The sequence below is a fragment of the Capra hircus genome, chromosome 29, assembly GCF_001704415.2.
Source record: "Capra hircus breed San Clemente chromosome 29, ASM170441v1, whole genome shotgun sequence".
Taxonomy (NCBI): domain Eukaryota; kingdom Metazoa; phylum Chordata; class Mammalia; order Artiodactyla; family Bovidae; genus Capra; species Capra hircus.
Window position 1 is genome coordinate 47423640 of NC_030836.1, and position 24126 is coordinate 47447765.

Genomic DNA, 24126 nt, shown 5'->3' on the forward strand with positions numbered 1-24126 from the left:
TTTTTGCAAAGTGTTAGTTGCTTAGTTGTGTTCGACTCTTTGTAACTCCATGGACTGTAGCCCACCAGACTTCTCTGTCCATGGGATTCTCCAGGCAAGAACACTGGAGTGGGTTACCATTCCCTTCTCCGGGGGATCTTCCTGACCCAGGGAATAAACCCGGGTCTCCTGCACTGTAGGCAGATTCTTTACTGTCTGAGCCAAGAGGGAAGCTCAGACCTGTGTGCATCTATTATTTGCTTTTTCAGAATAAAAATATCTTACTTTTTCCTAGGTTTGAAGATACAAACTGATTAAAAAAAAAACAACAAAACCCAAACCAAACCCACAAACACATCCTGCGATTTTTCTCTACCATCCTGGGATAACCACAGTCTTGCCCTCCAGGACTGTATCATCTTTTAAATATTTGCCAAGTGATGGGCTCACTGATTTCATTGTTATTGCAATTTGTGTATCTTTATTTTAATGAGGTGGAGCTTTGCTTCAAGCATTCATTATTCATATTTCTTCTTTTGTGAGCTTCTCGTTCTTATCCTTTGCCCCTTTCCCATCACCATGATGCTGGGAAAGATCGAGGGCAGGAAAAGTGGGGGACAGAAGATGAGATGGTTGGATGGCATCACCAACTTCAATGCACAGGAATTTGAGCAAACTCTAGATAATGAAGGACAGGGAAGCCTGGTGTGCTGCAGTCCATGGGGTCACAAAGCATCAGACATGACTTAACGACTGAACACCACCACCTATGGGGAATTTAATCTTTTTCTTATTGATCTTTCAGAACTCTGTGGGAGGCAGAATTTTGGGTCCCATGACCTCTCCCTCTCCAGTATGCTTGTGGTTGTGGTGGGTTAGATGGCAAAAGAGATTTGCTGATGTAATTAAGGATGCTAATCAGGTACCATTCAGTTGTGTCTGGCTCTTTGCAACCCCATGGACTGCAGCACGCCAGGCTTCCCTGTCCATCACCAACTCCCAGAGCCTACTCAAACTTATGTCTGTTGAGTCAGTGATGCCATCCAACCATCTCATCCTCTGTCCTCCCCTTCTCCTCCCACCTTCGATCTTTCCCAGCATCAGGGTTTTTTCCAGTGAGTCAGTTCTTGGCATCAGGTGGTCAAAGTATTGCAGTTTCAGCTTCAGCATCAGTCCTTCCAATGAAGGCGGGTCGAGCCGGCCCAAGAATGAGCATTCCTAACCTGTGCCCACGTGGGGCGGACTGAGCGGGCTGGACCACCCGTTAAGAACGCGCTTTTCCCTGCCTCTAGGCCTTTATAGCCCCGCCCACCAGGAAGTTGAGCCCCGCCCACCAGGGGGCGTGTGGGCGGGTAAGTCCCGCCTCCACGAGCAAGCTCTCCATCCTTACTGGCTGGTGGGAAGGGGCGCCCCTTCATCACAGTGCTGTCCCCGCCTCCGCCCGAACCCGGGGCAGGGGCACTGCGCCTGCGCAGTGGAGCTCGCGTTTAGCGCCTCTGCGCGGTCCGGGTGGCAGGCGGAGACCCTATGGCGGACACCCGGGAAGAATCGGAACCCCTTCTGAGCCGGGCCCGCGGCGGCAGCGGCCGCGACTGCCCAAGGGGCGTACCCGCTTGCAGCAGCGTCCAAGAGAACCCTGGTGAGCCGCGGCCTGGGGAGGGGCCGGGCCGCGCGGGGGCGGCGCGTCGGGGTCCCAGCGGCCCGAGTCGCGCCCCTGCTGTCGCTGCGGGAGCGCCCCGCCTCCCCCGGCCGGGGTCCGATCGGGCCTTGCGGAGGGCTGGGCGGCTGCGCCCTGCGGACCTCGATCCCGGCCTGGGCATGGAGCTGGGGGCGCGGGGTCGCTGGGGGGAGTGGTGGTCTCGCCCTGCTCCACCGACCGGCGGGACAGAGAGGCCTCGCTCAGCCCGGGAGCAGCCAGCCCCCCCCCGCGCCCCACCCCCCAGTCCCCTCCGTGGGCTCGGGGCCTCGTACTTTCCGTGGATCGTCTTGGTGACTCCTAGGAGGACGTACTTCCATTTTCTCCAGTTCTTATCGGGGAAAGTGAGGCACAGAGAGGGGCGTTCCCCTACCCAAGGTCACACAGCCAGGAAGTGGCCGAGGTGAAATCCAGCTGGGAGTGAACTGTGAGGCTTCCCAAACCGGGGCGGCTTCCTGCCTTTGCCCTCTGCAGCTCTGGCCTGCCCTTCCTGTTTATCCGCAGGAAGACTGCTTATTCCTGGGGAGGCCTGGGGGGGTGGAGGCCTTCTGTCCCTGTCAGATCCCAGGGGCATTGGGTGCTGGATTTGGGAGGGAAGGGCCTCAGCCTCCTTTTATGGAGGGGGAAGCTGAGACCCCGAGAATGTCCACAACTGGTGCGAGCTCACAGCCCTGGGGCTTCTGCTGCCCCGCACGGGGTGCTCCTTAAGGGGCCTCCTGGGCTCCTGCTTGCAGGGGTCTGTGCCGTGTGCCCGACTGTTGGGGTGGGTGCCTGACCGGAGATAGGAAACATGCCCACCTGCCCATCTCAGAGCCTGTCCCAGGACAGTTCTCCGTCCAGCCTGTGCCAGGCCTCCCAGGGCCCCGGAAGAGGGACATAGGATATGGTGGTGTTCAGGGGGAGCAGACTTTGTGTCTGGAGGTCCAGGTGCCTTTCTGGTGCTGCCACTGCCCAGCTGTGTGACCTTGGCAGGTCTAACCTTTCTGTGGTTGTTCAGTCGCTCAGTTGTGTCTGGCTCTTTCCGAGCCCATGGACTGCAGCACGCCAGGCTTCCCTGTCCTTCACCATCTTCCTGGAGTTGGCTCAAGCTCACGTCCATTGAATCGATGATGCCAGCCTTTCTGAGTCTTGGTAAAACAGAGGTGGTCACTAGGGGTGTCCTGAAGGGGGCCCTGGTGAGGATTCAGGGAGAGTCTAGGTGCCCGGCCAGGTGGCAGAGCTGGTGTTCACTGGTGCCGATAGCTGTTCTGAGCAGAGAACTGTGATCATTGCAGGTCCAGCCCCGGGAGAATGCACAGCCAGGCAGATGAGACCCTCACTGCAGAGATAAGAACTGGGGCAGGCAGTGTGGCTGGTGCGGGGGGGACTCTGGGGAGGGCTCTTTGTCCCGACCCTGTGGCCTTGGTGAGGGCTTCTGTGAACACAGACAAGACACCCTGTGTTCTGGATTCCCATGGCCAGGCTCTTCAGCCAGGCTCTGGGGACCCTCACTGAGGTTACCCCCAGCTCCCATGCAGGGCTGCTGGATAGGACCCTGAACTCAGGGTCTGTCTGGCCTACAGCCAGGCTGTCCTAGGAGCAGAGGTGGGGGAAGGCTGCTGCTGGGTGCCCCTCGCCCCCCAGTGGGCCCCTGTGGTCAGGTCCCGATGCAGCCCCTCCTCACGGACCACGACTTCAGGGTGGGGATAGTCGTTTTCTCTTCCCCTTCCTGGTCAGGGAATGACCCTCCTACTGGTTATGGAAAAGTCAGAGGACAAGGGATTGCTATGCTGTGGAAGGGGCTGTGAGAACACTGACAGCCAGTGCTGATGAAGGGCTTACTGTGTGGAGCACACTAGCTGCAGCAGCCCGCTCGGCCTGCACGGCATTCCATGTGTAGGGGCTGCAGGAACTGAGGCGCAGCGAGGTGAGGGGACTCGCCCAGCGTCATACGGGCCCAGCCAGGGGCTGAGGCGAGCTGGAGCCAGCGGGGGAGGGGATTTATTCTGGGATGTTGGGGCAGGGGGACCAGCGCAGGGCTGACGTGGGGCACAGTTTCTGAACCCTCTTGTCCCCTGTGCTCTGACATCCTACCCTGGTGTGCCCAGTGGGGAGACGGGGGTATGGACAGGTGGTTGCCCAACCCCCGCACCCCACCCCGGGGCAATGAGTTCCTAGACCGCCAAGCTGCAGGATGGTGCTCCTGGCAGGGCTGACGGGGCCTGGGCAAGGGCGTGGAGGCTTTGGAGAGCTTGGCCTTGGTGGAGCCAGGTTCGGGGTGAGTGGCGAGGAGGGCACAGGCTGGAGGAAGTGGCAGGCGAGGAGGCAGGTGGAGTGTGGACTCTCTCCTGGGGTGAGGGGGACCCAGGGGAAGCTATGAGGTGCATGTGGAAGGCTGCTGCAGAGGGGGACAGGGCGGGAGGGCCCTGGGGGGTCTGGCGCTTCGAGGGCCGGGTGGCCGGAGTTGAGCGAGCCCCTTCAGCGGCCCCCAGTCTGGGTCCTGGAGCGGGCTCTGGGGCCTCTGGCTGCCTGTCTTATGCAGGCAGCTTGTCTCCTTGGGTCCCCTCAGGCCGAGCTCCGTCTCTCACCTGGGTTTTCACGATATGGGGGCCCTCAGACCATTCTGCCTCCCCGGGTACCCCTTGGCTGTGGGTCGACAGGCGTCCCCAGCCACTGTGTGCCAGGCCCTGCGGCGGCCTGGGCTCAGTGGACGCAGCAGGGAGCAAAACCGAGCGCCCTCAGATCGCAGCGTGCCCGGGAGCCTTTCCGGGGAAGCAGCGGTCGCCACCCTCAGAGCCTGCCCCGGGGGAACGCCTGGGCCCCTGGGGTTGAGCATGGAGGTTGTCTGTGGGGGGACCCCGAGGTGCTGACGGACATGGTGCTTGTTCTCGGTGACACAGCAAGGTGATGGCACAGTCCCGTCCCCTGTCTCTGTCCATGGTCCCCCATGTCCCCCATTGGTCCCTGGACCTGGCTGCACGGTCCCAGAGGACAGTGGCATAGCCTCCCTGGGGACAGCAGACAGGAGTCGGCAGTGGTCTGGAGCTCTGCCCAGGCATCCAGCGTCCCCTTTCCCGGGCACATCTCTGCCTCTCTGTCTCCTCCCGGTACCCGTGAAGGGTGGTTTTGGCAGCTGCCGACCTCCAGGGCCCAGAGGTGAGAGCAGAGTCTTCAACAGGGATGGTGACTGGTCAGTTCAGCTCGTCTCAAAGCCCCCGAACCGCTGGGGGCTGCACGCCGGCTCTGCTGTCCTGGGTGCCCGGGCTGCACCCTGCCCGCCCCCCGTGGCCTCTCCCGGGGCGCTCCCCGTCGCCCTGGGCTGCAGCTCCTCACGCCTTTCTCACACCCCTGTGTCAGGGAGTGGTCCCGGGCAGAGTCGGAGCGGCGCCCGTGCTCACCAGGCGGCAGGCAGCACACCCGGCCAAGGGGACCGACCAGGTGCGCAGCCCAGAGCTCCCTGATGGGGGGCCTGGGGTGCCGGGCTGAGGTTGGAGCCGCCCGACTCGTCCTGCCCGAAGGCCCCTCGTAGTCGATCTTCCCTGGCCTCCGAGGGCCCCTGTCTGGTTGGCGAAGGCTCCCTCGGCTCCTGCCCTTGGGGTGACTCGGCTGTGGCCCCCGGCCCTGTGGGCCCGTGACACGAGCTGGGGTGGGGGGCAGTTAGGGGGACACGATGACCCCAGAAGGCCCTTCTTAGGTCTCCGTATCCGGTGGAGGTCACGCAGCACCTCGGGCTTCTAGATGTGGTGTGTCACTGTGAGACCCGTGCCCTTGTTTGGCAGAGGGCTGGCTGGGAGCACCACCCCATCTCACAGTTGAGGCAGCTGGGCCACGGTGTCCTGACAAAGGCCGCCCGGAGGCCCGCGGCGGGATGGGGTGGGGAGGGCGACCAACACAGTCCGTGCTCCGTGCGCCACGCCGGCCCTGGGGCTCCTGCACTCGCCTTGGGGGCCCAGCTGGGCGGCTGTTAACATCCCCCGTTGGACAGGGGGCGATGGGCACCGTGGCGGCCGCTCCTGTCCTGGGCCCGGAGCCTGTCGTTCGGACCCTGACTACCTCCCCCCCCCCCCCAGCCCCCAGGGCACAGGCATCTCATTCCACAGCCTCTGGAAGGTCGCAGCCGGGTCCTCACCTTGCTTTCCCCAGGAGTCCTGGGCTGGGCGATCGTCTCCCAATCCCACTCCTCACCTGCCATGTTCCCTCTGCCCGCAGGCACCGCAGCCAGGCGGGATCTGTGCTTGGACCAGGCTGTGGTCCTCATCGAAGACGCCATCCAGGTGGGTGGGCCTGTGCTTGCCCTGGGGCTCGTGGGGCTGGGCGGGCGCTGCCCCACTGGCCCCTTCGCCCCTGCCGTCCTGGGGCCAGGCTGCATTTGCTGGGCTGTACGGTCGTCGCCCCCGTGCTGACCGGGATTTAAGGCTTGGTCCCCTCCAGCCCTCCTTAGGAGACGTGCGCCAGGTGCCCTTCTGGGTCCCTGGCCACTCATTTCGCCGGTTCACCATCTGCCCCAGCCTTCGTGTGCCGTACTGCTCTGGGTTCTTTGAAAGATACCCAGAGGTGGCATGACCTTCCTTCACCTGCAGATGACACCCCGGGTTAATCAGGGAGATAGACTGTGGAAGCGGCAGTACCCTCTGTGAGGGATGAGGCTGGGGGCATCCTGGAGGGTGACCAGCTGAGGCGGGGCGGGGTCGGTCTTGCACAGAAGTGAGGAGAGCCTCACGGGCAGACCTAGCTGTGTGCACAGCTGTGCATCCAGCAGGCCGGGGTCCGTCCACCGGCTGGCCCCGGGGTCTGGCCCTCGGGTGTTCTCCCTCTGCCGGGAAACCTTGTAGCTTGGGAGGGTGCGACCCTGCTGGGTGGCCATGAGCCCCCAGTCTCTGTGGAGCGGACTCTGTGATCCCCGGGTCGTGCCCCCGCTGTGGACGTGTCGTGGGGTGAGGGGCTGCCCTGCACGGGCTGGCTGTGCGGTGCGGCCCCGAGGGGACCCTCACTACCCCGTGTGGCCTCCACTTCCAGTATCGCTCCATCAACCACCGCATGGACGCCCGGTCTCTGTGGCTCTACAGGTGGTACTACTCCGGCAGCAGCCAGTGGTGAGCGGGCACGCGCCCCACGGGGCTCCTGTGGCTGGGCTTGGGGGGGTTTCGGGGGGCAGGCAGGCTCCCCTCCCTGGGGTGGACGAGGAGCTGCTGTCCCCCCTCCTTACCAGAGCAGAGGCAGAAAGGGCCCCTCTCTGGTGAGGGCTCCTTTCCAGAATCTTCCGGCCAGCTGTGGCACCTGAGTCTGGACTCGGTGTGTGTGGTCTGACCACGCACGGGTGGCCCCAGAGCAGGAAGTGGGCCCCGGCCTTCGGACCCGTGGCGTCTGCCCCGCTGCTTTCCAGGCATCCCGCCTGCTGGTCTGCTCTCTGGGCCCCCGAGCGTGGCTGGTTCGTGCCTGCTGACCAGTTTCGGTTCCTTTTCCAGGATTCTGAGCTTCACCATTTTCTTGATCCTGGCTTTGGCCTTCGTTGAGACCCCTTCCTCGCTCACGCGCACCTCGGACGTGCGCTACCGCCTGGCCCCCTGGGAGCCGCCCTGCGGCCTGACCGAGGGCGTCGAGGCGCTCTGCCTGCTGGTCTTCGCGGCTGACGTCTCCGTGAAGGTGAGGGGCCGCCTCGCCCACCTTGCCCTCCCGCCCTGCCGCAGCTTCCCGGGTTCACCCTTCCCCCTCCCGGAGCCAGCTGCACCGTCCCCACCTGCCTCTTGGACGGCCCTCCCCCTCCCAGACCATTGATGGGGGTCGGCCGAGCCATGGGGGCTGCGCAGCCTCGCGGGACCCGGGAAGGGCGTGGTTGAGGGTCCGCAGTGCCACCCTGGGGAGAGACCCCTGCTGAACAGCGGGCCCTGGAGGGGGGCTTTTCATAGCCCTCACTGCCCCGGCCCAGAGGGGAGGGGCCGGCGTGGGGGGCGGGGCAGATGCCCGGCCAGTGTGCCAGCCTGGCTTCCATGACCCGGATCTTTCCAGAAGCCGGGGTGGGGCGTGAGCTGGGCTGTGTCAGGGCGTCAGAGCCACAGGGACTCGGCAGTGAGACCCCGCTGCTGGCCACGCCTCCCGTCACTTCTGATAAACAGCGGTGACGCCACTGCGCCAGCCCTCATGGCTACGTCCAGGGCTGAGTCAGCTGCACCCTGCCTGCGGTCCCTTTAGGGGGCAGTTCAGCCTCTGTGGTCTGACCCCAAGGGGCATGGGCGAGCCTCAGTGCGTGTGTGACCAAGAGCCCTGGGCAGTGTCTTATTTCTCCTTTTTTAGCCTATAATGTGGTTAGGAGGTCAGGGGGTTTTAACCTGGAACTGAAACTGGTGAGTTTTCATTGGCTTTTTTTGAGTGGCCGGTCCGTTGGGGAAGTCTTGGAAGGTGGGAGAGAGGGTGGGTTTTATCTGCAAGTGGTGACCTCTGGGGGGGTCAGTGATAGAAAGTTAGGCGGCGGCCACCCAGATGACAAACCCGCATTCCCAAGGCTGGCCCCTGGGCCACTGCGCTGGTTCCTGGCATTTCTGGAACTGTCCCCACGCACAAGCCTCAGTGCTGACCGGACAGGCAGGACGGCTGTGAGGACTGGTTGGAGCGGGTCAGTGCCGCGCCTGTGGTCACGAGGAGGCTGGGTGAGGCGTGTGGCCTCCCGCCCACCCAGCGCCCAGCTTCCTGCTCTGAGTCACGCGGGGACCACGTGGCTCCCCAAGGCTGCCCAGCGACCCCCGCGTCCACACGGTGCAGGCCTCGCACCGGCTGCCCCCGCTGAGCCGCCGTCTGTCTTGCAGAGCTACCTGATTGGGTGGGCCCAGTTCCGGAGGAACCCCTGGCTGCTGGCCTACCTCGTGGTGCTGGTTGTGTCTCTCCTGGACTGGATCGTGTCGCTGAGTCTCGTCTGCCAGGAGGTGGGTGGTCAGGCGGCCCCAAGGGGGAGTGTGGAGCTCTAGAGGGGGTGAGGGTGCAGATGAACGGTGTGGGTTACGGGGGAGAGCCCTGGGGCCCTGCAGAGGGAGTGGCCAGGCGGCTTCGAGGGTGGCAGGGAGATTTTGGGGGTGGGGGCGCAGGTGAACAGTGTGGGTTACAGGGGAGAGCCCTGGGGCCCAGCGTCCCTCTGGCCCAGCTCTGCGCCATCCAGCCCATGTCAGTCACCCACAGGCCCGAGCCTTGTCCCCACCTTCAGGCCCAGGGAAGGCGTGAGGCCCTGGGGGTGAGTTCCAGGGTCCAGTCTGCCTGCCATCTGCAATCCTGCCCCCAGGTGCGCTGCCTGCCCAGAACACCCAGAGGCACCGCCCTGTGATTCAATAGATCCGAGCTTGCAGATGTGGGTTTGGGGGCGTCTGTAGCCCTGAGGGCCGGCTGGGGACACACAAGCCCGGCGAGGTGCTTTCAAAAGAATTTACCGTATGGGCTCAGACAGGGCTTGAGTAAGAAAGCGAGAGGGGAAAGCCCCTGCCCTGGGGCTGTGGAGCTCAGGGGAGAGGCTCCGGCCCTCTGGGGGATGCTGGTGCTTCCAAGAGGTGCGGCGGTTACTTAGTTCTGGGGGTGCTGGAGGCCGGGGACTGGGGACACCCTGGGTGCTGCCAGCAGGAATGGCATGTGGACAGAGGCCGAGGGGCACCCCTGCCCCTCCTGGTGCCCTCCCGCCCAGTGGGGCAGCCGATGCAGGTGTCAGGGGTGTTAGAGGTGGGTTCCCAGCTCACAGCAGGGCTGTGGGGGTGGGGGGTGGTACCCCCTGCAGCCGCCCTCACCCCCGTGCCTCCTCCACATCCCTGCATGAGCACCCTCCTCCCTGAGGAACTGCTGCCCCCTCCCCACCAAGGAGAAGGCTCGCCCCCTCCCCAGACGGGGCAGAGGCCAGCCCAGCCACCGCCAGCTCCATTTCTGAGTGGTGGTCACGGTGTCCATCAGGTATCCCCGAACATTCTGGGTGAGGGTCGTCCGTGAAATTAGGGAAGAGAGAGGCATGAGGGCCCTTACTGTGCACAGACACTGTCTGTGTAACCAGCAGGGAGGACCGAGTGGCTTGTGTGCTGAGGGGCTGGGGACCTGAACTCACACTTGCAATCTCCCTGCCCCTGCCCCACATCCCTGGGTCTCTGTACACAAGGACCTTCACTCCTGAGGGTCTCAAGTCCGTGGCAGTCCTGCCTCTTTATTCCTGGAATTTTGTGACAGTTGTTTGTCCTGGATGTCCCTCGGGGGAGCCCACACAGACCTCCCTGTTCCTCTGGGCGGCAGCTTCCCAAGCCCGCCGTGGTAACTGGAGCTCTGCGCCCTGCCTACCGGCCCCGAGTCCTCTTCACGGACAGCTGTGGTGCAGAAACACCGTCCTCGGGGGTGGTCCTGGGAGAGGTAGGGGGGCAGGGGGCAGAGTCCATGCCCGCCCACTTGCCTGTCTGCTGAGGACAGCTGACTGCCTTGCTTGGGGTGGGGCTGGCGAGTCCCCCTGGGGGCCACAATGCGGCCGGTGCTGGGCCGTGCCAGTGGCCAGGGTGGGGAGGTCTGTACTGTTGGCCCCGGGCGTGACCCGCAACCCCATCCCCTGAAGCTGCAGGGGACAGGCGACCAGCTGAGCAGAGGCGGGGGTGAGGGTGCCCAGTGGGGCTGCCAGCCGGAGGTGAGGGGAGGGTGCCCTGGGCTTCCAGGCAGCCGTGGAGGGCTTGGGCAGGGAGGGGAGGCCATCAGCCTTGTGTGTGTGAGACAAGAAGATGCCCACTAGGACATGTCTGGAGTTGACAGCTTGGGTTGCAGATTGAACGGGGAGGGGCCCTTAATACTGCAAGGACAGACCAGTTCCCTGGGCCGTGAGGCCAGCGAGAGGGGAGGAGGGGCTCAGGATCCAGCACATGGTTGGGCACAGAGTGGGTGACCCAGGTGTCAGGCAGGGGGAGGTGCCTGCCGGCCAGGCTGGAACACAGGAGGTGATCTTGGGCTCAGAGGCTTGGCAGTCACCGCGGGCCGGTCCAGTGCCCTCGGGCAGGAGGGCGGGTTGGCTGGAACAGGGACAAGGAACACACGAGTGAAGGGGAGTGTGGATTTTTTGTTGTGAGTGGAAGGTATTGAAGCGCGTGGTGTGTGCGCGTGTGGGGACGGGGTGAGAGCTCTGGGGGGCCTCTGAGGGGCCAGGGTCCTGAGCACAGGGAGGAGGGCCCTCGGGTGTGACAGGAGGGGGAGAGGAAGGGGTGTGTGTTGATGTGTGTGTTTGTGTGAGCATGGAGGTGCAGGTGTGTGTAAGCACGTGGAGGGGTGGGGGTGGTGTGTGCGTGTGTGTGTGCGGAGGTGCAGGTGTGTGTGTGTGTGAGCGTGGAGGTATAGGGTGTGTGTGTGTGAGCGTGGAGGTATAGTGTATGTGTGCGCACGTGTGTGAGCATGGAGGTGTGCGTGAGCATGGAGATGCGGGTGTTTGTGTGTGAGTGTGAAAGTGTGGGTGTTTGTGTGTGTGTGAGCGTGGAGGTGCGGGTGTGCATGTATGTGTGAGTGTGGAGGTGCGGGTGTGCGTGTGTGTGAGCGTGGAGGTATAGGGTATGTGTGTGCACTTGTGTGAGCATGGAGGTGTGCGTGAGCGTGGAGGTGTGGGTGTTTGTGTGTGTGTGAGCATGGAAGTGTAGGTGTGCGTGTGTGTGTGAGCGTAGAGGTGCGGGTGTGCGTGTGCGTGAGCGTGAGCATGGAGGTATAGGGTGTGTGTGTGAGTGTGGAGATGTGGGTATGTGTGTGAGCGTGGAGGTGTGGGTGTGTGTGTGAGCGTGGAGGTGTGTGAGTGTGTGTGTGAGCGTGGAGGTGTGAGTGTGTGTGTGAGCGTGGAGGTGTGGGGGTGTGTGTGAGCGTGGAGGTGTGTGAGTGTGTGTGTGAGCGTGGTGGTTTGGGGTTCCTGCTCACTTTCTGCCGGTCTGGTCTGTGTGGGAGGCTGTGACCCAGAGCATATGAGGGCCTGGGGGCCGCAGATTGAGGAGGCCTGGGACAGCCCCTGTAGGGCAGGACAGCGGCTTCCCAGACAGATCCAAGGGCGCCCATCCTCTGTGAGAGCTGGGTAGGGGGGCTGGGGAGACAGGCTGGTCACCCCCTGGCCCGGTGCTGGCTCGTCGGGGGGCCTGAGGGCCCTGGGTTCCGACCTGGGCTCGGAGGGATGTCGACGTCAAGGTCGGCCGAGTGGGCAGCCTGGGGATAGCCGGGGCCGTGGCCGTCCTTACAGAGCGTCGGGCCTCTAGGCCCATCCTGGGGGCTGTGCTCAGGGTCCCGGGTGCGGGTCTCTTGCAGCCCCTGCGAGTGCGCCGGCTGCTGCGCCCCTTCTTCCTGATGCAGAATTCCTCCATGATGAAGAAGACGCTCAAGTGCATCAGGCGCTCGCTGCCGGAGATGGCCAGGTGGGCGCTGGGCCAGGTGGGCGTGGGGTCAGATGGGCATGGGGCCAGGTGGGCGCTGGGTCAGTTGGGCATGGGGTCAGGTGGGTGCTGGGCCAGGTGGGCCGTGGGGTCAGGTGGGTATGGGGCCAGGTGGGTGCTGGGCCAGGTGGGCCGTGGGGTCAGGTGGGCATGGGGTCAGGTGGGCGTGGGTCAGGTGGGTGTGGGTCAGGTGGGCGCTGGGGACAGATGGGAGCTGGGTCAGGTGGGCATGGGGGCCAGGTGGGCCCTGGGACAGGTGGGTATGGGGTCAGGTGGGCCCTGGGACAGGTGGGTACGGGCTCAGGTGGGCACGGGGCCAGGTGGGCGCTGGGGTCAGGTGGGTGCTGGGTCAGGTGGGCATGGGGTCAGTTGGGCATGGGGCCAGGTGGGCGCCAGGACCAGGTGGGCACCAGGGTCAGATGGGAGCTGGGTCAGGTGGGCACTGGGGTCAGGTGGGTGCTGGGTCAGGTGGGCATGGGGCCAGGTGGGCGCTGGTATCAGATGGGAGCTGGGTCAGGTGGGCGCCGGGGTCAGGTGGGCGCTGGGGTCAGGTGGGCGCTGGGGTCAGGTGGGTGCTGGGTCAGGTGGGCATGGGGCCAGGTGGGCGCTGGTATCAGATGGAGCTGGGTCAGGTGGGCGCCAGGGTCAGGTGGGCGCCGGGGTCAGGTGGGTGCTGGGGTCAGATGGGCGCTGGGGTCAGGTGGGCGCTGAGTCAAGTGGGCTGGCAGGGCGGGGCGGGGATTTCTGCTCCCTGCTGGGGGCCTGGGGCTCCCTTCCTCTGGCCAGGGGAGCTTATGGGCAGGAGGCACTTGGGGGTCCCTGTCTCGCACCTAAGGCAGCCCTCGTAACGGCCTTGCTTGACCCCTGCCCCCTGCTCCATGCTGCATGCGCTTCCTGCCTTGGCTGTGGCTGCTGACTTCCCTCCGTCCCTGGCCCCCCACCCGCTCCCTGCACCCCCACCCCCATGGCTCACGTGGCTGACCCCTCACTGCTGGCCCAGGTTGATGGCAGTGGCCTTTCTCCTCTGCAAGTCCTGGGGGTCCTTGGAACTATCTGTCCTGGGACAGGTTTGCTAGGGCTGCACTTCTGCCAGAGTGCACTGAGCAGGCGGCTGGGTCGGGGCAGGGAGCTCCCCGCTGGGCCGGGTCAGCGGGGCCGGGACCGCGTCCTCCCGGCACTGAGTGCCGCCCCCCCCGCCCCCAGCGTCGGGCTGCTGCTGGCCGTGCACCTGTGTCTCTTCACCGTGTTTGGGATGCTGCTCTTCACCGGCGAGAAGGTACTGCGCTGTCTGCTCTGCTCCGCCAGGCAGCACCCTGCCAGGCGACCCACAGTTGGCTGTTCACGGACCCTCCTTCTCTGCACCCCTCTTAGATGGAGGCCTCTCAGACTGGCCATCAGGGAGCCCCTTTCAGCCCCTGCCTGTTTCTCCAGAGGGGACCCCTTCCTGCCGGGACCCCTCCCCTCTCAGCCCCTCACTGCTTCCCAGCCCCCGGCAGCTTCTTGCTGCGTGGAGGTGTCCTCTGTGTAACTCTGTGCGCGTGCTGTGTGTGTGTTGCTACCTTTGTGTGTACACGCGTGGGGGTATGTGTGTGTGTGTCTGTGTAACTGTGTGCCCTGTGTGTGTGTATGTTTTATCTCTGCGTGTGCATGCACGGGGGTGTCTGTGTGTGTGTTTCTATCTCTGTGTGTACATGCGTGGGGGTGTCTGTGTATATGTCTATGTGGCTCTGTGTGCTGTGTGTTTCTGTGTGTGTACACACAAGGGGGTGTCTGTCTGTGTGTCTGTGTAGACTGTGTATGTGTGTTTTTATCTGTGTGTGCATTCATGGGGGCGTCTTGTGTGTGTGTATGTGTAACTCTGTGTATGTGTGTGTGTTTCTGTCTCTGCCGTGTGCATGCATGGGGGTGTCTGTGTCTGTGTGTGTGTCTATGTAACTGTGTGTTTCTATCTCTGTGTGTAGATGCATGGGGTGTCTGTGTGTGTCTGTGTGTAACTGTGTGCTGTGTGTTTCTATCTCTGTATGTGTGTGTGTTTCTATCTCTGCCGTGTGCATGCATGGGGGTGTCTGTGTGTATGTAACTGTGTGCGTGCTGTGTGTTTCTCTGTGTGTACACGCATGGGGGTGTCTGTGTGTGTGTCACTGTGTGTGTGTGTGTGTCTATGTAACTGTGTGTTTCTGTCTCTGTGTGCATGCATGGGGGTGTCTGTGTCTGTGTGTGTGTGTCTATGTAACTGTGTGTTTCTATCTCTGTGTGCATGCATGGGGGTGTCTGTGTGTGTGTCACTGTGTGTGCACACATGGGGTGTCTGTCTGTGTGTGTGTGTGAGTCTGGGTGGCAGGGGCAGCTCGGCCAGGAGGTGGGACCAGTGAGTGTCTCAGGACCCACGTGTCTGCCCAGTGTCACCGCTGTTTATGGAGCGCAGGACGGGTGGGGTGGGTGAGGGTGCCTCCCCGGGAGTGGGGGAGGGGTGGGCCTCTGACCTGGGAACACGGAGGGTCCCGAGGTGTCTGTGGAGGGCTGGCCCTCGGGTGGCAGCTAGGACAGTGGCCTTGCGAGGCTCCCTGAGTGATGAGGTGGTTTTCTGTGCCTGGGTGAGCGCCTCCCGCCCACAGTGTCCAGGGCACATGCACGGCCCGTGGACTCTGGCTGGGAGCGGGTGGGCCGCCCCCCACTGGGCCCTCTTGGCCCAGGCTGTGATGCTGCCTGCCAGGCTGGTGAGAGCTGTTCACTGTGGCTCCGAGCAGGCCTGCCCAGTGGCTGGTGTCCGTGTGGGGCATCCCTGGACACTGCCTCTCAGGCCCAGAGGTCCTGAGTGTGGTCTGCCCGGCCTGGAGCTCGGAGCCCACAGGGAGGAGATGGAGAGATGGGCTCTGAGGCTGCGCAGCCGTAGCGGGAGGTCCGCGCTTGTTGGGTCTGGGGCCTGAGCTTTGTGGCCTGAGGCCCGGTGACTCCTCAGTGCTGCCGTGTCTGCTTTTGCAGGACGCCGGGCAGGACCGGGAGCGGCTGACCTACTTCTTCAACCTGCCTGAGGCGCTGACCACCCTCCTGGTGCTGCTGACCACCGCCAACAATCCCGACGGTGCGGGGGCCGGGAATAGGGCGGCACTGGGGGGTGGGCGGGGGCACGGAGCTAGAGCTGAGCCTGGCACTGGGCGTGGGGGCCCCCGAAGCCTCTTTGTCGAGAGCTGGGGATTAAAGGTGGAGCCCCCGCCTCCTCTTTGCTGGTTTTCTCTTTCCCCTTTTTCGAGTATCCTTCTCTCTCCTACCCTCCACCCTCTTCTTCCCTTTTCTTTCTGGTCTTCTTTTTCTGTTCCTTTTCCTCTTCTGCTCATTTTCTGAGTCCTGAGAAGCTCGAGGTGGACACACTTCTTTGTGGTGATGGACCGACCTGGGCTCAGCGGGCCCCTGGGCTCAGCGGGCCCCTGGTGGCCTCCTCCTCTTTGAGGCTCAGCCCCACCATGTGTGAGGCCCCGGGGTCTCTGGTGGCTGTGACATTGACTGTGTCAGGGTTGTTGATAGGGCCTTGGTCTGCTTAGGCCGGGTGTGTGGCCAGGAGGTGAGGGTGTTGCGGTCCTTGGGCTCAGCTGTGGCCTGGCCAGCCTGGCTGGGGCCTTTCGTCTTGGGCTGGGGTGGTCACCCACCATAGAGACCCTCCCAAGAGGTCAGCCACTGGCTTCCATACTGGGTGAGAGCTGTGCCCGGGACCCTGAGCACTGCCCCCACGTGTCCTGTGAGTCCTCCAGTCACTGAGGGGAGGGCTGGGCTTTGTCTGCAGGGAGTGCTCACAGGGATGTGTACAGGATGAGCATCCCCCGGAGGTAGCGAGTTCCCCGCCCCCACTGGTGTGCAGGCAGAGGTGCGAGGGGCAGAATTTGGGCAAGACGGCCTTCCGGGTCCACCAACACAGGGCCCTCCTTTCTGTTGAAAAGACAGTGGTTTAAGACGATGAAAGGGGTCGGCTGGACCTTGGGCTTATGCGTGTTTTATTTGCTCTGGTTTCTTTCAGTGATGATCCCTGTGTATTCCAGGAACCGAGCCTACGCCATCTTCTTCATAGCCTTCACCCTGATTGGTGAGTCGGGGCGGGTCTGCAGGGGTCACCTGGGGCAAGGGTCTAGGTGTGTTCCCCAGCCCTGCGACCTCCCCTCCACGTGACTCTGTGCGACCGCCAGTGCCTCAGTGCCTGCTGGGCAGGCCAGGTGGCGCCCCCATCTATACACGAGGGCCTCGGGTCCCTGCCCTGCTCCCTCAGCCAGCCTGCTGCTGGCGGGCTGGCGGCCGCTCCTGCCCGCACGGTCCTCGCTGGCCGTGTGGTCCCGCTGACCATGGCCTTTCCTCTCCCAAGGGAGCTTGTTTCTGATGAACCTGATGACGGCCATCATCTACAACCAGTTCCGGGGCTACCTGATGGTGAGCGGAGCTGCCCCCCTGCCCGGCTGTGCCTGGAGCTGCCCCTGGAGGCCTGGCAGGGAGCTGGCCGGCAGGGTGGCCCGGGGCTGTGTGGGTGTGGACGTGGGTGGGAGGGCGGGGCCTGTGGCGGTCTCGGCATGACCCCCGCCTCTCTGCCGTGGGTGACCTCCCTCTCTGCTCCCCGGGGGTGCTGGCCCCACAGCCACCCCTGGCCCCTTCCCTGCCCCACCTCCTCTGGGGGGAAAGCAAGAAGACTAAAACCCCCGGGGCAGTGACCACCCTCCCCACCCCCCTTGTAGGTGGGCCAGGGGCCCCAAGTCCACTGAGAAGGGATGCGCACCTTAGTGAACTTCACAGTGGTGGCTGTCGGCAGGGCCTGGCCCTTGTCCTCTGTGACTGCCCCCCGATGCCCTCAGGGCGAGGGGCTGCTCCCTGGGCTGCGAGTGAGCCGGGGCTGTCTGGGGCGAGGGGCAGGGTGGCCAGGGACAGGGCTGGGCCAAGCCCCTCAGCCCCATCCCCTCTTCAGATGTCTCTCCAGACCTCACTGTTGCGGAGACGCCTGGGGACCCGGGCTGCCTACAAGGTCCTCTCGTCCGTGACAGCGGAGGGAGAAACCCACCCCGAGCGGTGAGAGCGGGGGCTCCCGCCCCTCTCCCGAGGCTGCTCTGGGAGGGGTGTTCATGGAGGGGCGCTTCCCGAGATCCCTGCTGGCAGTGGATAGAAAGGCTCCTTTGGAGTCAAGCATCCCTGGGCGGGTTCCATGGTCCTGGTGTCCGAGTTAACTCATGTCCTCATGACCTGCTTGAGATCCCGGTCTGGCGGGGGTCACACATTCTGGCCTGTCCCCCTGGCGCCCTTCCCACACCCGAGCTGTGACTTGGGGTCCAGGACGAGAAAGGCCTGGGATGCACGTCCACTCTGCCCCCCACTCCGTGACAGCTTGGAGGCAGTGTCACAGAGCAGCTCCGGTCCCCACCACTCACTGGCCCCGGGGCCTGTGGTTGCACGCTCTAGCCGCTCCTCTCTAAGGCAGGACCACGGGGTCTCGGGATTTTGGAGACAGGAGGACCATCAAGCGCTCCTTCCTGGAGAACTTGTCACTGCCCGGGTTGCTCGGGGCAGCGGTCAGGGCGCCTGAGGGTGCTGAGTTGGCTGGGCTCACTGAGGGCATCTTCCCCGCAGACTTGGGGTGAAGCCTGAGGATTTCTTGCAAGTGCTCCAGAAAGTCCAGCTGGACAGTGACCACAAACAGGCCATCACAGAGGTACTGGTCCCCCTTCCCCCCGCCCCACCTGTGCCTCTGGGCTCCCTAGGCCATGTGGGGGTTATTTCAGACCAGCCCGGCTGGCCTGGTCCTGGTGGGCCTGGGGCGGCTCCCTTCCTGCCCGTGGCCTGGCTGCGCAGCACACCCGTGTGCTCCTGCTTTGCAGAAGCTGCATTCCCGTGGCGGCGGCCTGCTGTCAACTGACGAGTTTCAGAAGCTCTTCGACGAGTTTGAAAAGAGGGTGGTTAAAGAGGTAACTATGGCCGGGCCAGGGGCACCTGGGGTTAGCGGGGAAGTCCTTGGTGTCTCTTGGCGTAAATCGCCTGGGTCACTTTTAGTGACCGGCCCCGGGACTCATCCTCCCAGGGTTTCTGGCCCCTAGGGTGTTCGTGGGAGCAGAGCTGGTGTGGCTCTTGGAAACTGGGGAGATTTTGTGATCTCACGAAATTCCCAGGCCACAGGGACCGTAGTCCTGACCCAGAGGAACTTCCCAGTTTTCTCCATTCTTCATGATAGACTTCTCTTCTCCTCTCACATGTCCTAACCCAGGAGGTGCCTGAGTTTGTCTGAAACCTTTGTCTGTTGTCCTTGACGCTGATTTTTAAGGTTAGCGGGTGGGCTTCAGTATCCAGCTTAACACTGTGTCCACAAGACCCCGGCCTGCCTGCATTTTATGTGGCAGGTGTCTAGGAGGTGGCAGGGGAGGAGGTGCAGGGAGACGGCTGAGCTGTTCCCAAGCAGACTGTGGGGCCGTGGAGGGGGCTGCCGCTCCAGCCGCTCCAGCCACCTGGCCTTGACAGGGCCGAGCTGGGCTTGAATGCGGATTGAAGAGGTGGAGTCAGTCGTCTCCTGTTGATCGAATCCCTCGCAGCTCAGTGTCACCATTGAGCCAGTCAGCTCAGCTGCTGTAGCGAGTATCACAGCCTGGAGGTACTTAAATACCAGGGCTTACCGTCTCCAGGTCTGGAGGCTGGAGTCAGAGGCCCAGGCGTGGGCAGGGCCGGCGTGTGGACGGAGGCTGGAGTCGGAGGCCCAGGCGTGGGCGGGGCCAGTGTGTGGATGGAGGCTGGAGTCGGAGGCCCAGTCGTGGGCAGGACTGGTGTGTGGACGGAGGCTGGAGTCGGAGGCCCAGGCGTGGGCCGGGCCTGTGTGGATGGAGGCTGGAGTCGGAGGCCCAGGCGTGGGCGGGGCCGGCGTGTGGACGCCGTATGCTCCCTCTGTATTCGTGTGGGTTTCCCTCTGTTGTGTGTCTGTGCCCTCATCTCCCCTTCTTTTAAGGTCAGCAGTCCTACGGGATTAGGGCCCACCCCAGTGACCTCATTTTAACTTAGTTGGCTCTTGAAAGACCCAGTTTCCAAATGCAGTCGCATTTGAGGTCCTGGGGTTAGGCTTTCAAAATATAAACTTTGGGGGATGCACCTTAGCCCACAAGTGTGTTCTCCAGGTCTGTGGTCAACCTCTGTGGCATCAGGCCCCAGTCAGAGGTGGTTTTCCCTGAGAACATGAGGCCTTTCCAGGTCCCCCCAGAGGCAAGTCCTGTTTGGCCTGGAGCTTTGGGTGCTGTACCCTTGGCCCCTGGGTGGTCAGCAGCATCCTCACTGCAGGACCCATGGGGGACAGGAGATGGTTATGGGGACAGACAGGCGGGCACTTGGTATGTTAACATACATGATACTGTCTGTGTCCAGGTGACTCGAAGGAGATAGTAAGTACGTGCAGGTTTTATAGAAACCATGACGATGGTTTTCAAAGGATAGTAAATCCGGAAACACCTTTCTAGATGATGGTCCTGGGGCAGGAGGTTTGCTGGGCCCAGGAGGCAGCTCTTGGCAGCTGTTTGTTGTTTTGATTTGCTGTGATCCAGCCCCTTTCTGGGTGCAGCCTGACCTGGGTGAGAAAATGTTGGGAAGGTGGGCTCCTTTCTCAAGGTTCACTGGGCCAGCCAGACCCTCCCTGGGCACTTGCCAGCTGGCCTGTAGGATGCTGCTGGGTCCAGGTCGTCCAAGACCAACTCTCCCCTTGTCTTCAGTCAGGATCTGATATCAAAAGGAGGTTCCTGGTTGTGGTGGTGGCTGATGACTGGTCGCCCCTGCAGGCCACCCCCCTCATCTGGCCACAGCCCCATCCGGTCACGCCCCTCCATGGACCACACCCTCAACTGGTGACGCCCCTCCTCTCACCACACCCTCCGCTCGCCATGCCCCTCCATGGACCACACCCCTTTGGCCACACCCCTCTCTGGCCACACCCTCCGCTGGCCACGCCTTTCCTGCTGTGGTTAATAAGATGCTCTTTTCCCATACGCCCTAGATCTGAAGCGCAGAACTATGGTTTGAGGTGGGAGTTTGGGTCCTAGAAGTCTGGGGAGCTGTGATGTCCTTGTCGTTGTTTTATGACGTCCTCCTTCCCCCTCAGCGGGCAGGCAGGTGCTTCAAGGATTGTTAGCACGTGAGTGCTTGTTCCAGGTGCCCTGACAGGCTGTGATTTTGGAATCACTTCTGAAGAGAGGCGTTCTCTAGGTGGCTGATAGCAGGACATCAGGAGCCTTCATGAGAGTCCTCCCACATACAGTCACCTTCTGCCATCACCCAGGCCTTGGTCCAGCGCTTGTCAGTCCGTGCCAATTGGCTGCAGAGAAGGCACCATGCCAGCTTCTGAAAGCCTGTTTCTCTCTTACTTTTGTTGGCTGCGTCACACGGCATGTGGGATCTTAGTTCCCTGACCAGGGATCGAACCCGTGACCCCTGCAGTAGAAGCCCGGAGTCCTAACAACTGGACCACCAGGATGTCCCTGTTTTTGTTGCTTTTGAGGTTAAAAACATAGTAGGCATTCATTATAGATAGTAGAAAGAAATAGAAAAACCCACCTAACTGTCCACCTTCCGAGAAGTCATTTCACGGAAATTGTTTCAGGGTCTGTTGTTTTCCTAATAATGATGTGATGAATGAATTCATCCTTCTTGCAATAGTTTAACATAACGGATAATGCTGGAGTCTCTTTTGGCCAATGTATCAGTCTGGGTTCAGGCAGGAGACAGGAGTCACGTAGAAATTTAACATTGAGAAGTATTAACTGTGATAAGAGAGTCACTGTAACATATGGGGAAGCTCTGTGGTCCCCGAGGGTGGAGGAAGATGCCTGGGGAAGAACAGACCTGGGAGGGGACCCCTTCCCCAAGGCCAGGGTCTGGACGCCTTTGGAGAAGTTGTGGTCCAGAGCCCAGGGGGACAGAGATGTTTGCTGGTTTACCTGGGCTGGAGCTGTTCTGCGGTCACTAGGCAAGCAGGATGCCACCATCTAGGGTGCAGCAGGCGCTGGCCATGAGCAGAGCGTGTGGAGTGCAGAGGGAGCTGGGCACTGGGGCCGGCTGGCGGCCTCTGGGCACCAGTACCCACGTGGAGGACATTCTTACGGGGTCAGGCTGTGCTGTAGGTCACCAGGGAACCGTGCGTCTGAGTGTGGGGCTGGGTCAGAGCTCCACAGGTGTCCTTCCCCGACTTGAGGCGTGGTTATTGTGACAGAGGAGCCAAGTGTTCCGTTTGATCAAATTTAAATTTGAATCAAGTGGTCATGGCCAGTGAGTGGCTGCCCCGCGGGATGGCCCATCTCGTGCTGCAGTGATTGCTTTGTGCCTCTGTCCTGGTGCACAGGCAGGGGCCTCTCTAGGGGGGGCAGGTTGGCGTGGGTCTCTGGGAGGGGGAGCAGGGTGGCATGGGAGTGCAGAGTCTCACAGGCATCTTCATGGTGTATTTGTTGCCCAGCTGCCCTCCTCTGATCAGGCTCTACTCCAGCCTGGTGACAGTGTGTGAGTTACCTCCGTTCTGTGCTAAGTTTTCATAGTTATTAGCGAATAATTTATGCGTACATTTTCACGTGACACTTGGCACGTTTGAGACGACTGCATGCCTGTCCGTCTCGGGCCGCTTGCAGCATCAGTGCCCTGGGTTATTTCCCCATCTCTCGGTGTTAGACGACTGTGGCGATCATCTTTGTGCATAAAACTGACGCCATTTGAGAGGCTTTCCTGAGGCTGGAGAGTCTGGGTGGCAGGCAAGGTGGGAAGACTGAGTCCCAGGAGAAGAGGGTTGGGCGTCTCGGTCCCCCGTGGCCGAGGCCGGCTCCATTGTGTTTCTGAGTGTGCGTGTCCCCCCAGCACCCGCCGCGGCCCGAGTACCGGTCTCCGTTTCTGCGGACCACCCAGTTCCTCTTCGGCCACCACTACTTTGACTACCTGGGCAACCTCATGGCCCTCGGAAACCTCGTGACCATCTGCGTGAGTGCGGTTTGCCCTGGCGTCGCTGCCCGGTGGCTCTCTCACCGGCCCCCGGGCTGAGCTGCCGACCGCTTTGGCTCCCCAGGTGTTCCTGGTGTTGGACGCACACGTGCTGCCCAAGGACCGTGACGACTTCGTGCTGGGGGTGAGCTCTGCAGTCATGGGGCTGTCATCCAGGGTGATGGGGCGTGAGGAGGCAGAGCACACAGCCTCCCCACCTCGGGCCCCGGTCCCTGGGAGGCAAGGCCATCCTGGTGCTTCACAGCAGTCTGTGGAGTAGGGAGACGTAGGGCGTGGGGTTTGAGGGCCTGTCTGATGGCCGGGGGAGCCTGGATTGGGGGGTACAGGTGTGCCAGTTGTGGTTGAAGCCGTGCCTGGGGTACAGGTCCCCTGAGGAGAGGATGTGGAGCAAGAAGTGGGTGCTGAGATGCCCATGTCTGGGGGTAGGGGGCTCAGGAAGAACCTCCCAGAAGGGTGTGAGGAGCACCAAGGAAGTGGGAGGGGAGGGTCACGTGGCTCCAGCGTGGGAGGGGGTGTCTGTGCGCCACAGGTTTCACCATGTGCAGCAGGCCGGGACCCACGGGGCCCTGTGGACAGAGGCGCATGGATCTCATCGGCCCCACTGTGGGTGGGGGACATTGAGGGAGGTCGGGGAGCTGGGTGGGACCCACGGGACCTTGTGGACAGAGGCGCATGGATCTCATCGGCTCCACTGTGGGTGGGGGATGTTGGGGGAGGTCGGGGAGCCGGGTGGGACCCACGGGACCTTGTGGACAGAGGCGCATGGATCTCATCGGCTCCACTGTGGGTGGGGGACGTTGGGGGAGGTTGGGGAGCCGGGCGGGACCCACGGGGCCCTGTGGGCAGAGGCGCATGGATCTCATCGGCCCCACTGTGGGTGGGGACGTTGGGGAGGTCGGGGAGCCGGGCGGGACCCACGGGTGGCGCCGGCATTGAACGCTGGGCACGCTTCTCCCTCTCAGATTCTCAACTGCATCTTCATCCTGTACTACCTGCTGGAGATGCTGCTCAAGGCGTTCTCTCTGGGCCTGCAGGGCTACCTGTCCTACTCCAGCAACGTGTTTGACGGGCTCCTCACCATCGTCCTGCTGGTAAAGTCTGAGACGGCTGAGGCGCAGCCTCTCGGGTGGGTGGTGTGCACTCAGCCTGTGCACAGGGTCTCAGCTGCCCCTGGACCCCAGGGGGCCGTAGGGCCTGGGCCTCCCGCCTCCGGTGACAAAGGGGCTGACTCCCCCAGGTTCGGCTGCCTGGCGGGGGGCTACAGGAGGCTCATTTCCGCTGCCTCTGTGGGTTGTTGGGGCTGGGGCAGAGTGAGGGCAGGCTGCCTCTCCTGACACCCCAGGGACGCCTGCAAGGAACCTGCAGACCCCGCCAGCCAGCCCAGCCCCCCCAAGGACAGTGGGGCCTCGGCGTGTGGAGGGACGGGCAAGGTCTCAAGCACTGGGGGTCTTGGGAAGTGTCTCCCTGGATCCCGGGGGAGTGAGGGGTTGCTCCTGGTGTGCACATCACAGCAGCAATATTAGTGCAATATGTATTCGCGTTTGATAGATCAGAGCCGTGGGCCCTCGGCAGCAGCAGGGAGGCAGCTGAGAGGAGGGCCTTCCTGTCCATCCTGGACCGCAGTTTCTCCTGAGCCCGGAACTCCGAGGCCCTGTCCTAGCCCTGCCCTCCGCACGTGCAGCCCCACTCCTGAGGCCAGGGCATCCTCAGCAGCAGGACCAGCTGAGGGGCAGGACCGGCTGTGGTTTCTCCCCAGATCCCCTTGGGGCCCACGTGTTAGAGCCGCTGGTGGGCCTGCCGTAGCGAGCCTTCTTCTCTTTTGTGATTAAAGGTTTTGGAGATCTCCACTCTGGCTGTGTACGGCTTCCCACACCGGGGCTGGTATGTGTCACGGAGAATCTGGGGAGGCCTGGCTAGCGCCCCAGGGAAGGGTGTGCGTCCTGCCTCCAGCCACTGGTGCAGGCCCCTTTAGGGCCGAAGGCCTGACTCGCAGGCGAGTGGCCACAGCTCCTGCCCCGCCATGGCCTGTGGGGTCAGACGCCTTCTCTGCTCTTAGGGACTCTGCCTTAAAGGCCTTGTGGCCGCCTGCAGGACGATCGTGTTCCCAGA

The 24126-nt window shown here is 62.6% G+C and overlaps 1 protein-coding gene across 4 annotated transcripts in view; it reads left to right on the top strand.

Annotated features, from left to right (window-relative positions):
• TPCN2 (two pore segment channel 2) overlaps positions 1442-24126 on the top strand; it is a 29864-nt gene continuing 7179 nt past the window's right edge. For all 4 annotated transcript variants that reach the window (XR_001917501.1, XM_018043361.1, XM_018043362.1 and 1 more), the window contains exons 1-17: positions 1442-1618; positions 5864-5928; positions 6671-6747; positions 7120-7297; positions 8455-8571; positions 11921-12027; positions 13249-13321; positions 15028-15127; positions 16055-16120; positions 16394-16458; positions 16985-17085; positions 17641-17722; positions 17889-17975; positions 21877-21996; positions 22082-22141; positions 22980-23108; positions 23849-23898. Coding sequence is in view for 3 of the 4 variants with exons in the window: in XM_018043361.1 (XP_017898850.1) it covers positions 1507-1618; positions 5864-5928; positions 6671-6747; positions 7120-7297; positions 8455-8571; positions 11921-12027; positions 13249-13321; positions 15028-15127; positions 16055-16120; positions 16394-16458; positions 16985-17085; positions 17641-17722; positions 17889-17975; positions 21877-21996; positions 22082-22141; positions 22980-23108; positions 23849-23898 (1589 nt within the window). In the remaining variant the exon portion in view is untranslated. The remainder of the gene's footprint in view (positions 1619-5863; positions 5929-6670; positions 6748-7119; positions 7298-8454; positions 8572-11920; positions 12028-13248; positions 13322-15027; positions 15128-16054; positions 16121-16393; positions 16459-16984; positions 17086-17640; positions 17723-17888; positions 17976-21876; positions 21997-22081; positions 22142-22979; positions 23109-23848; positions 23899-24126) is intronic.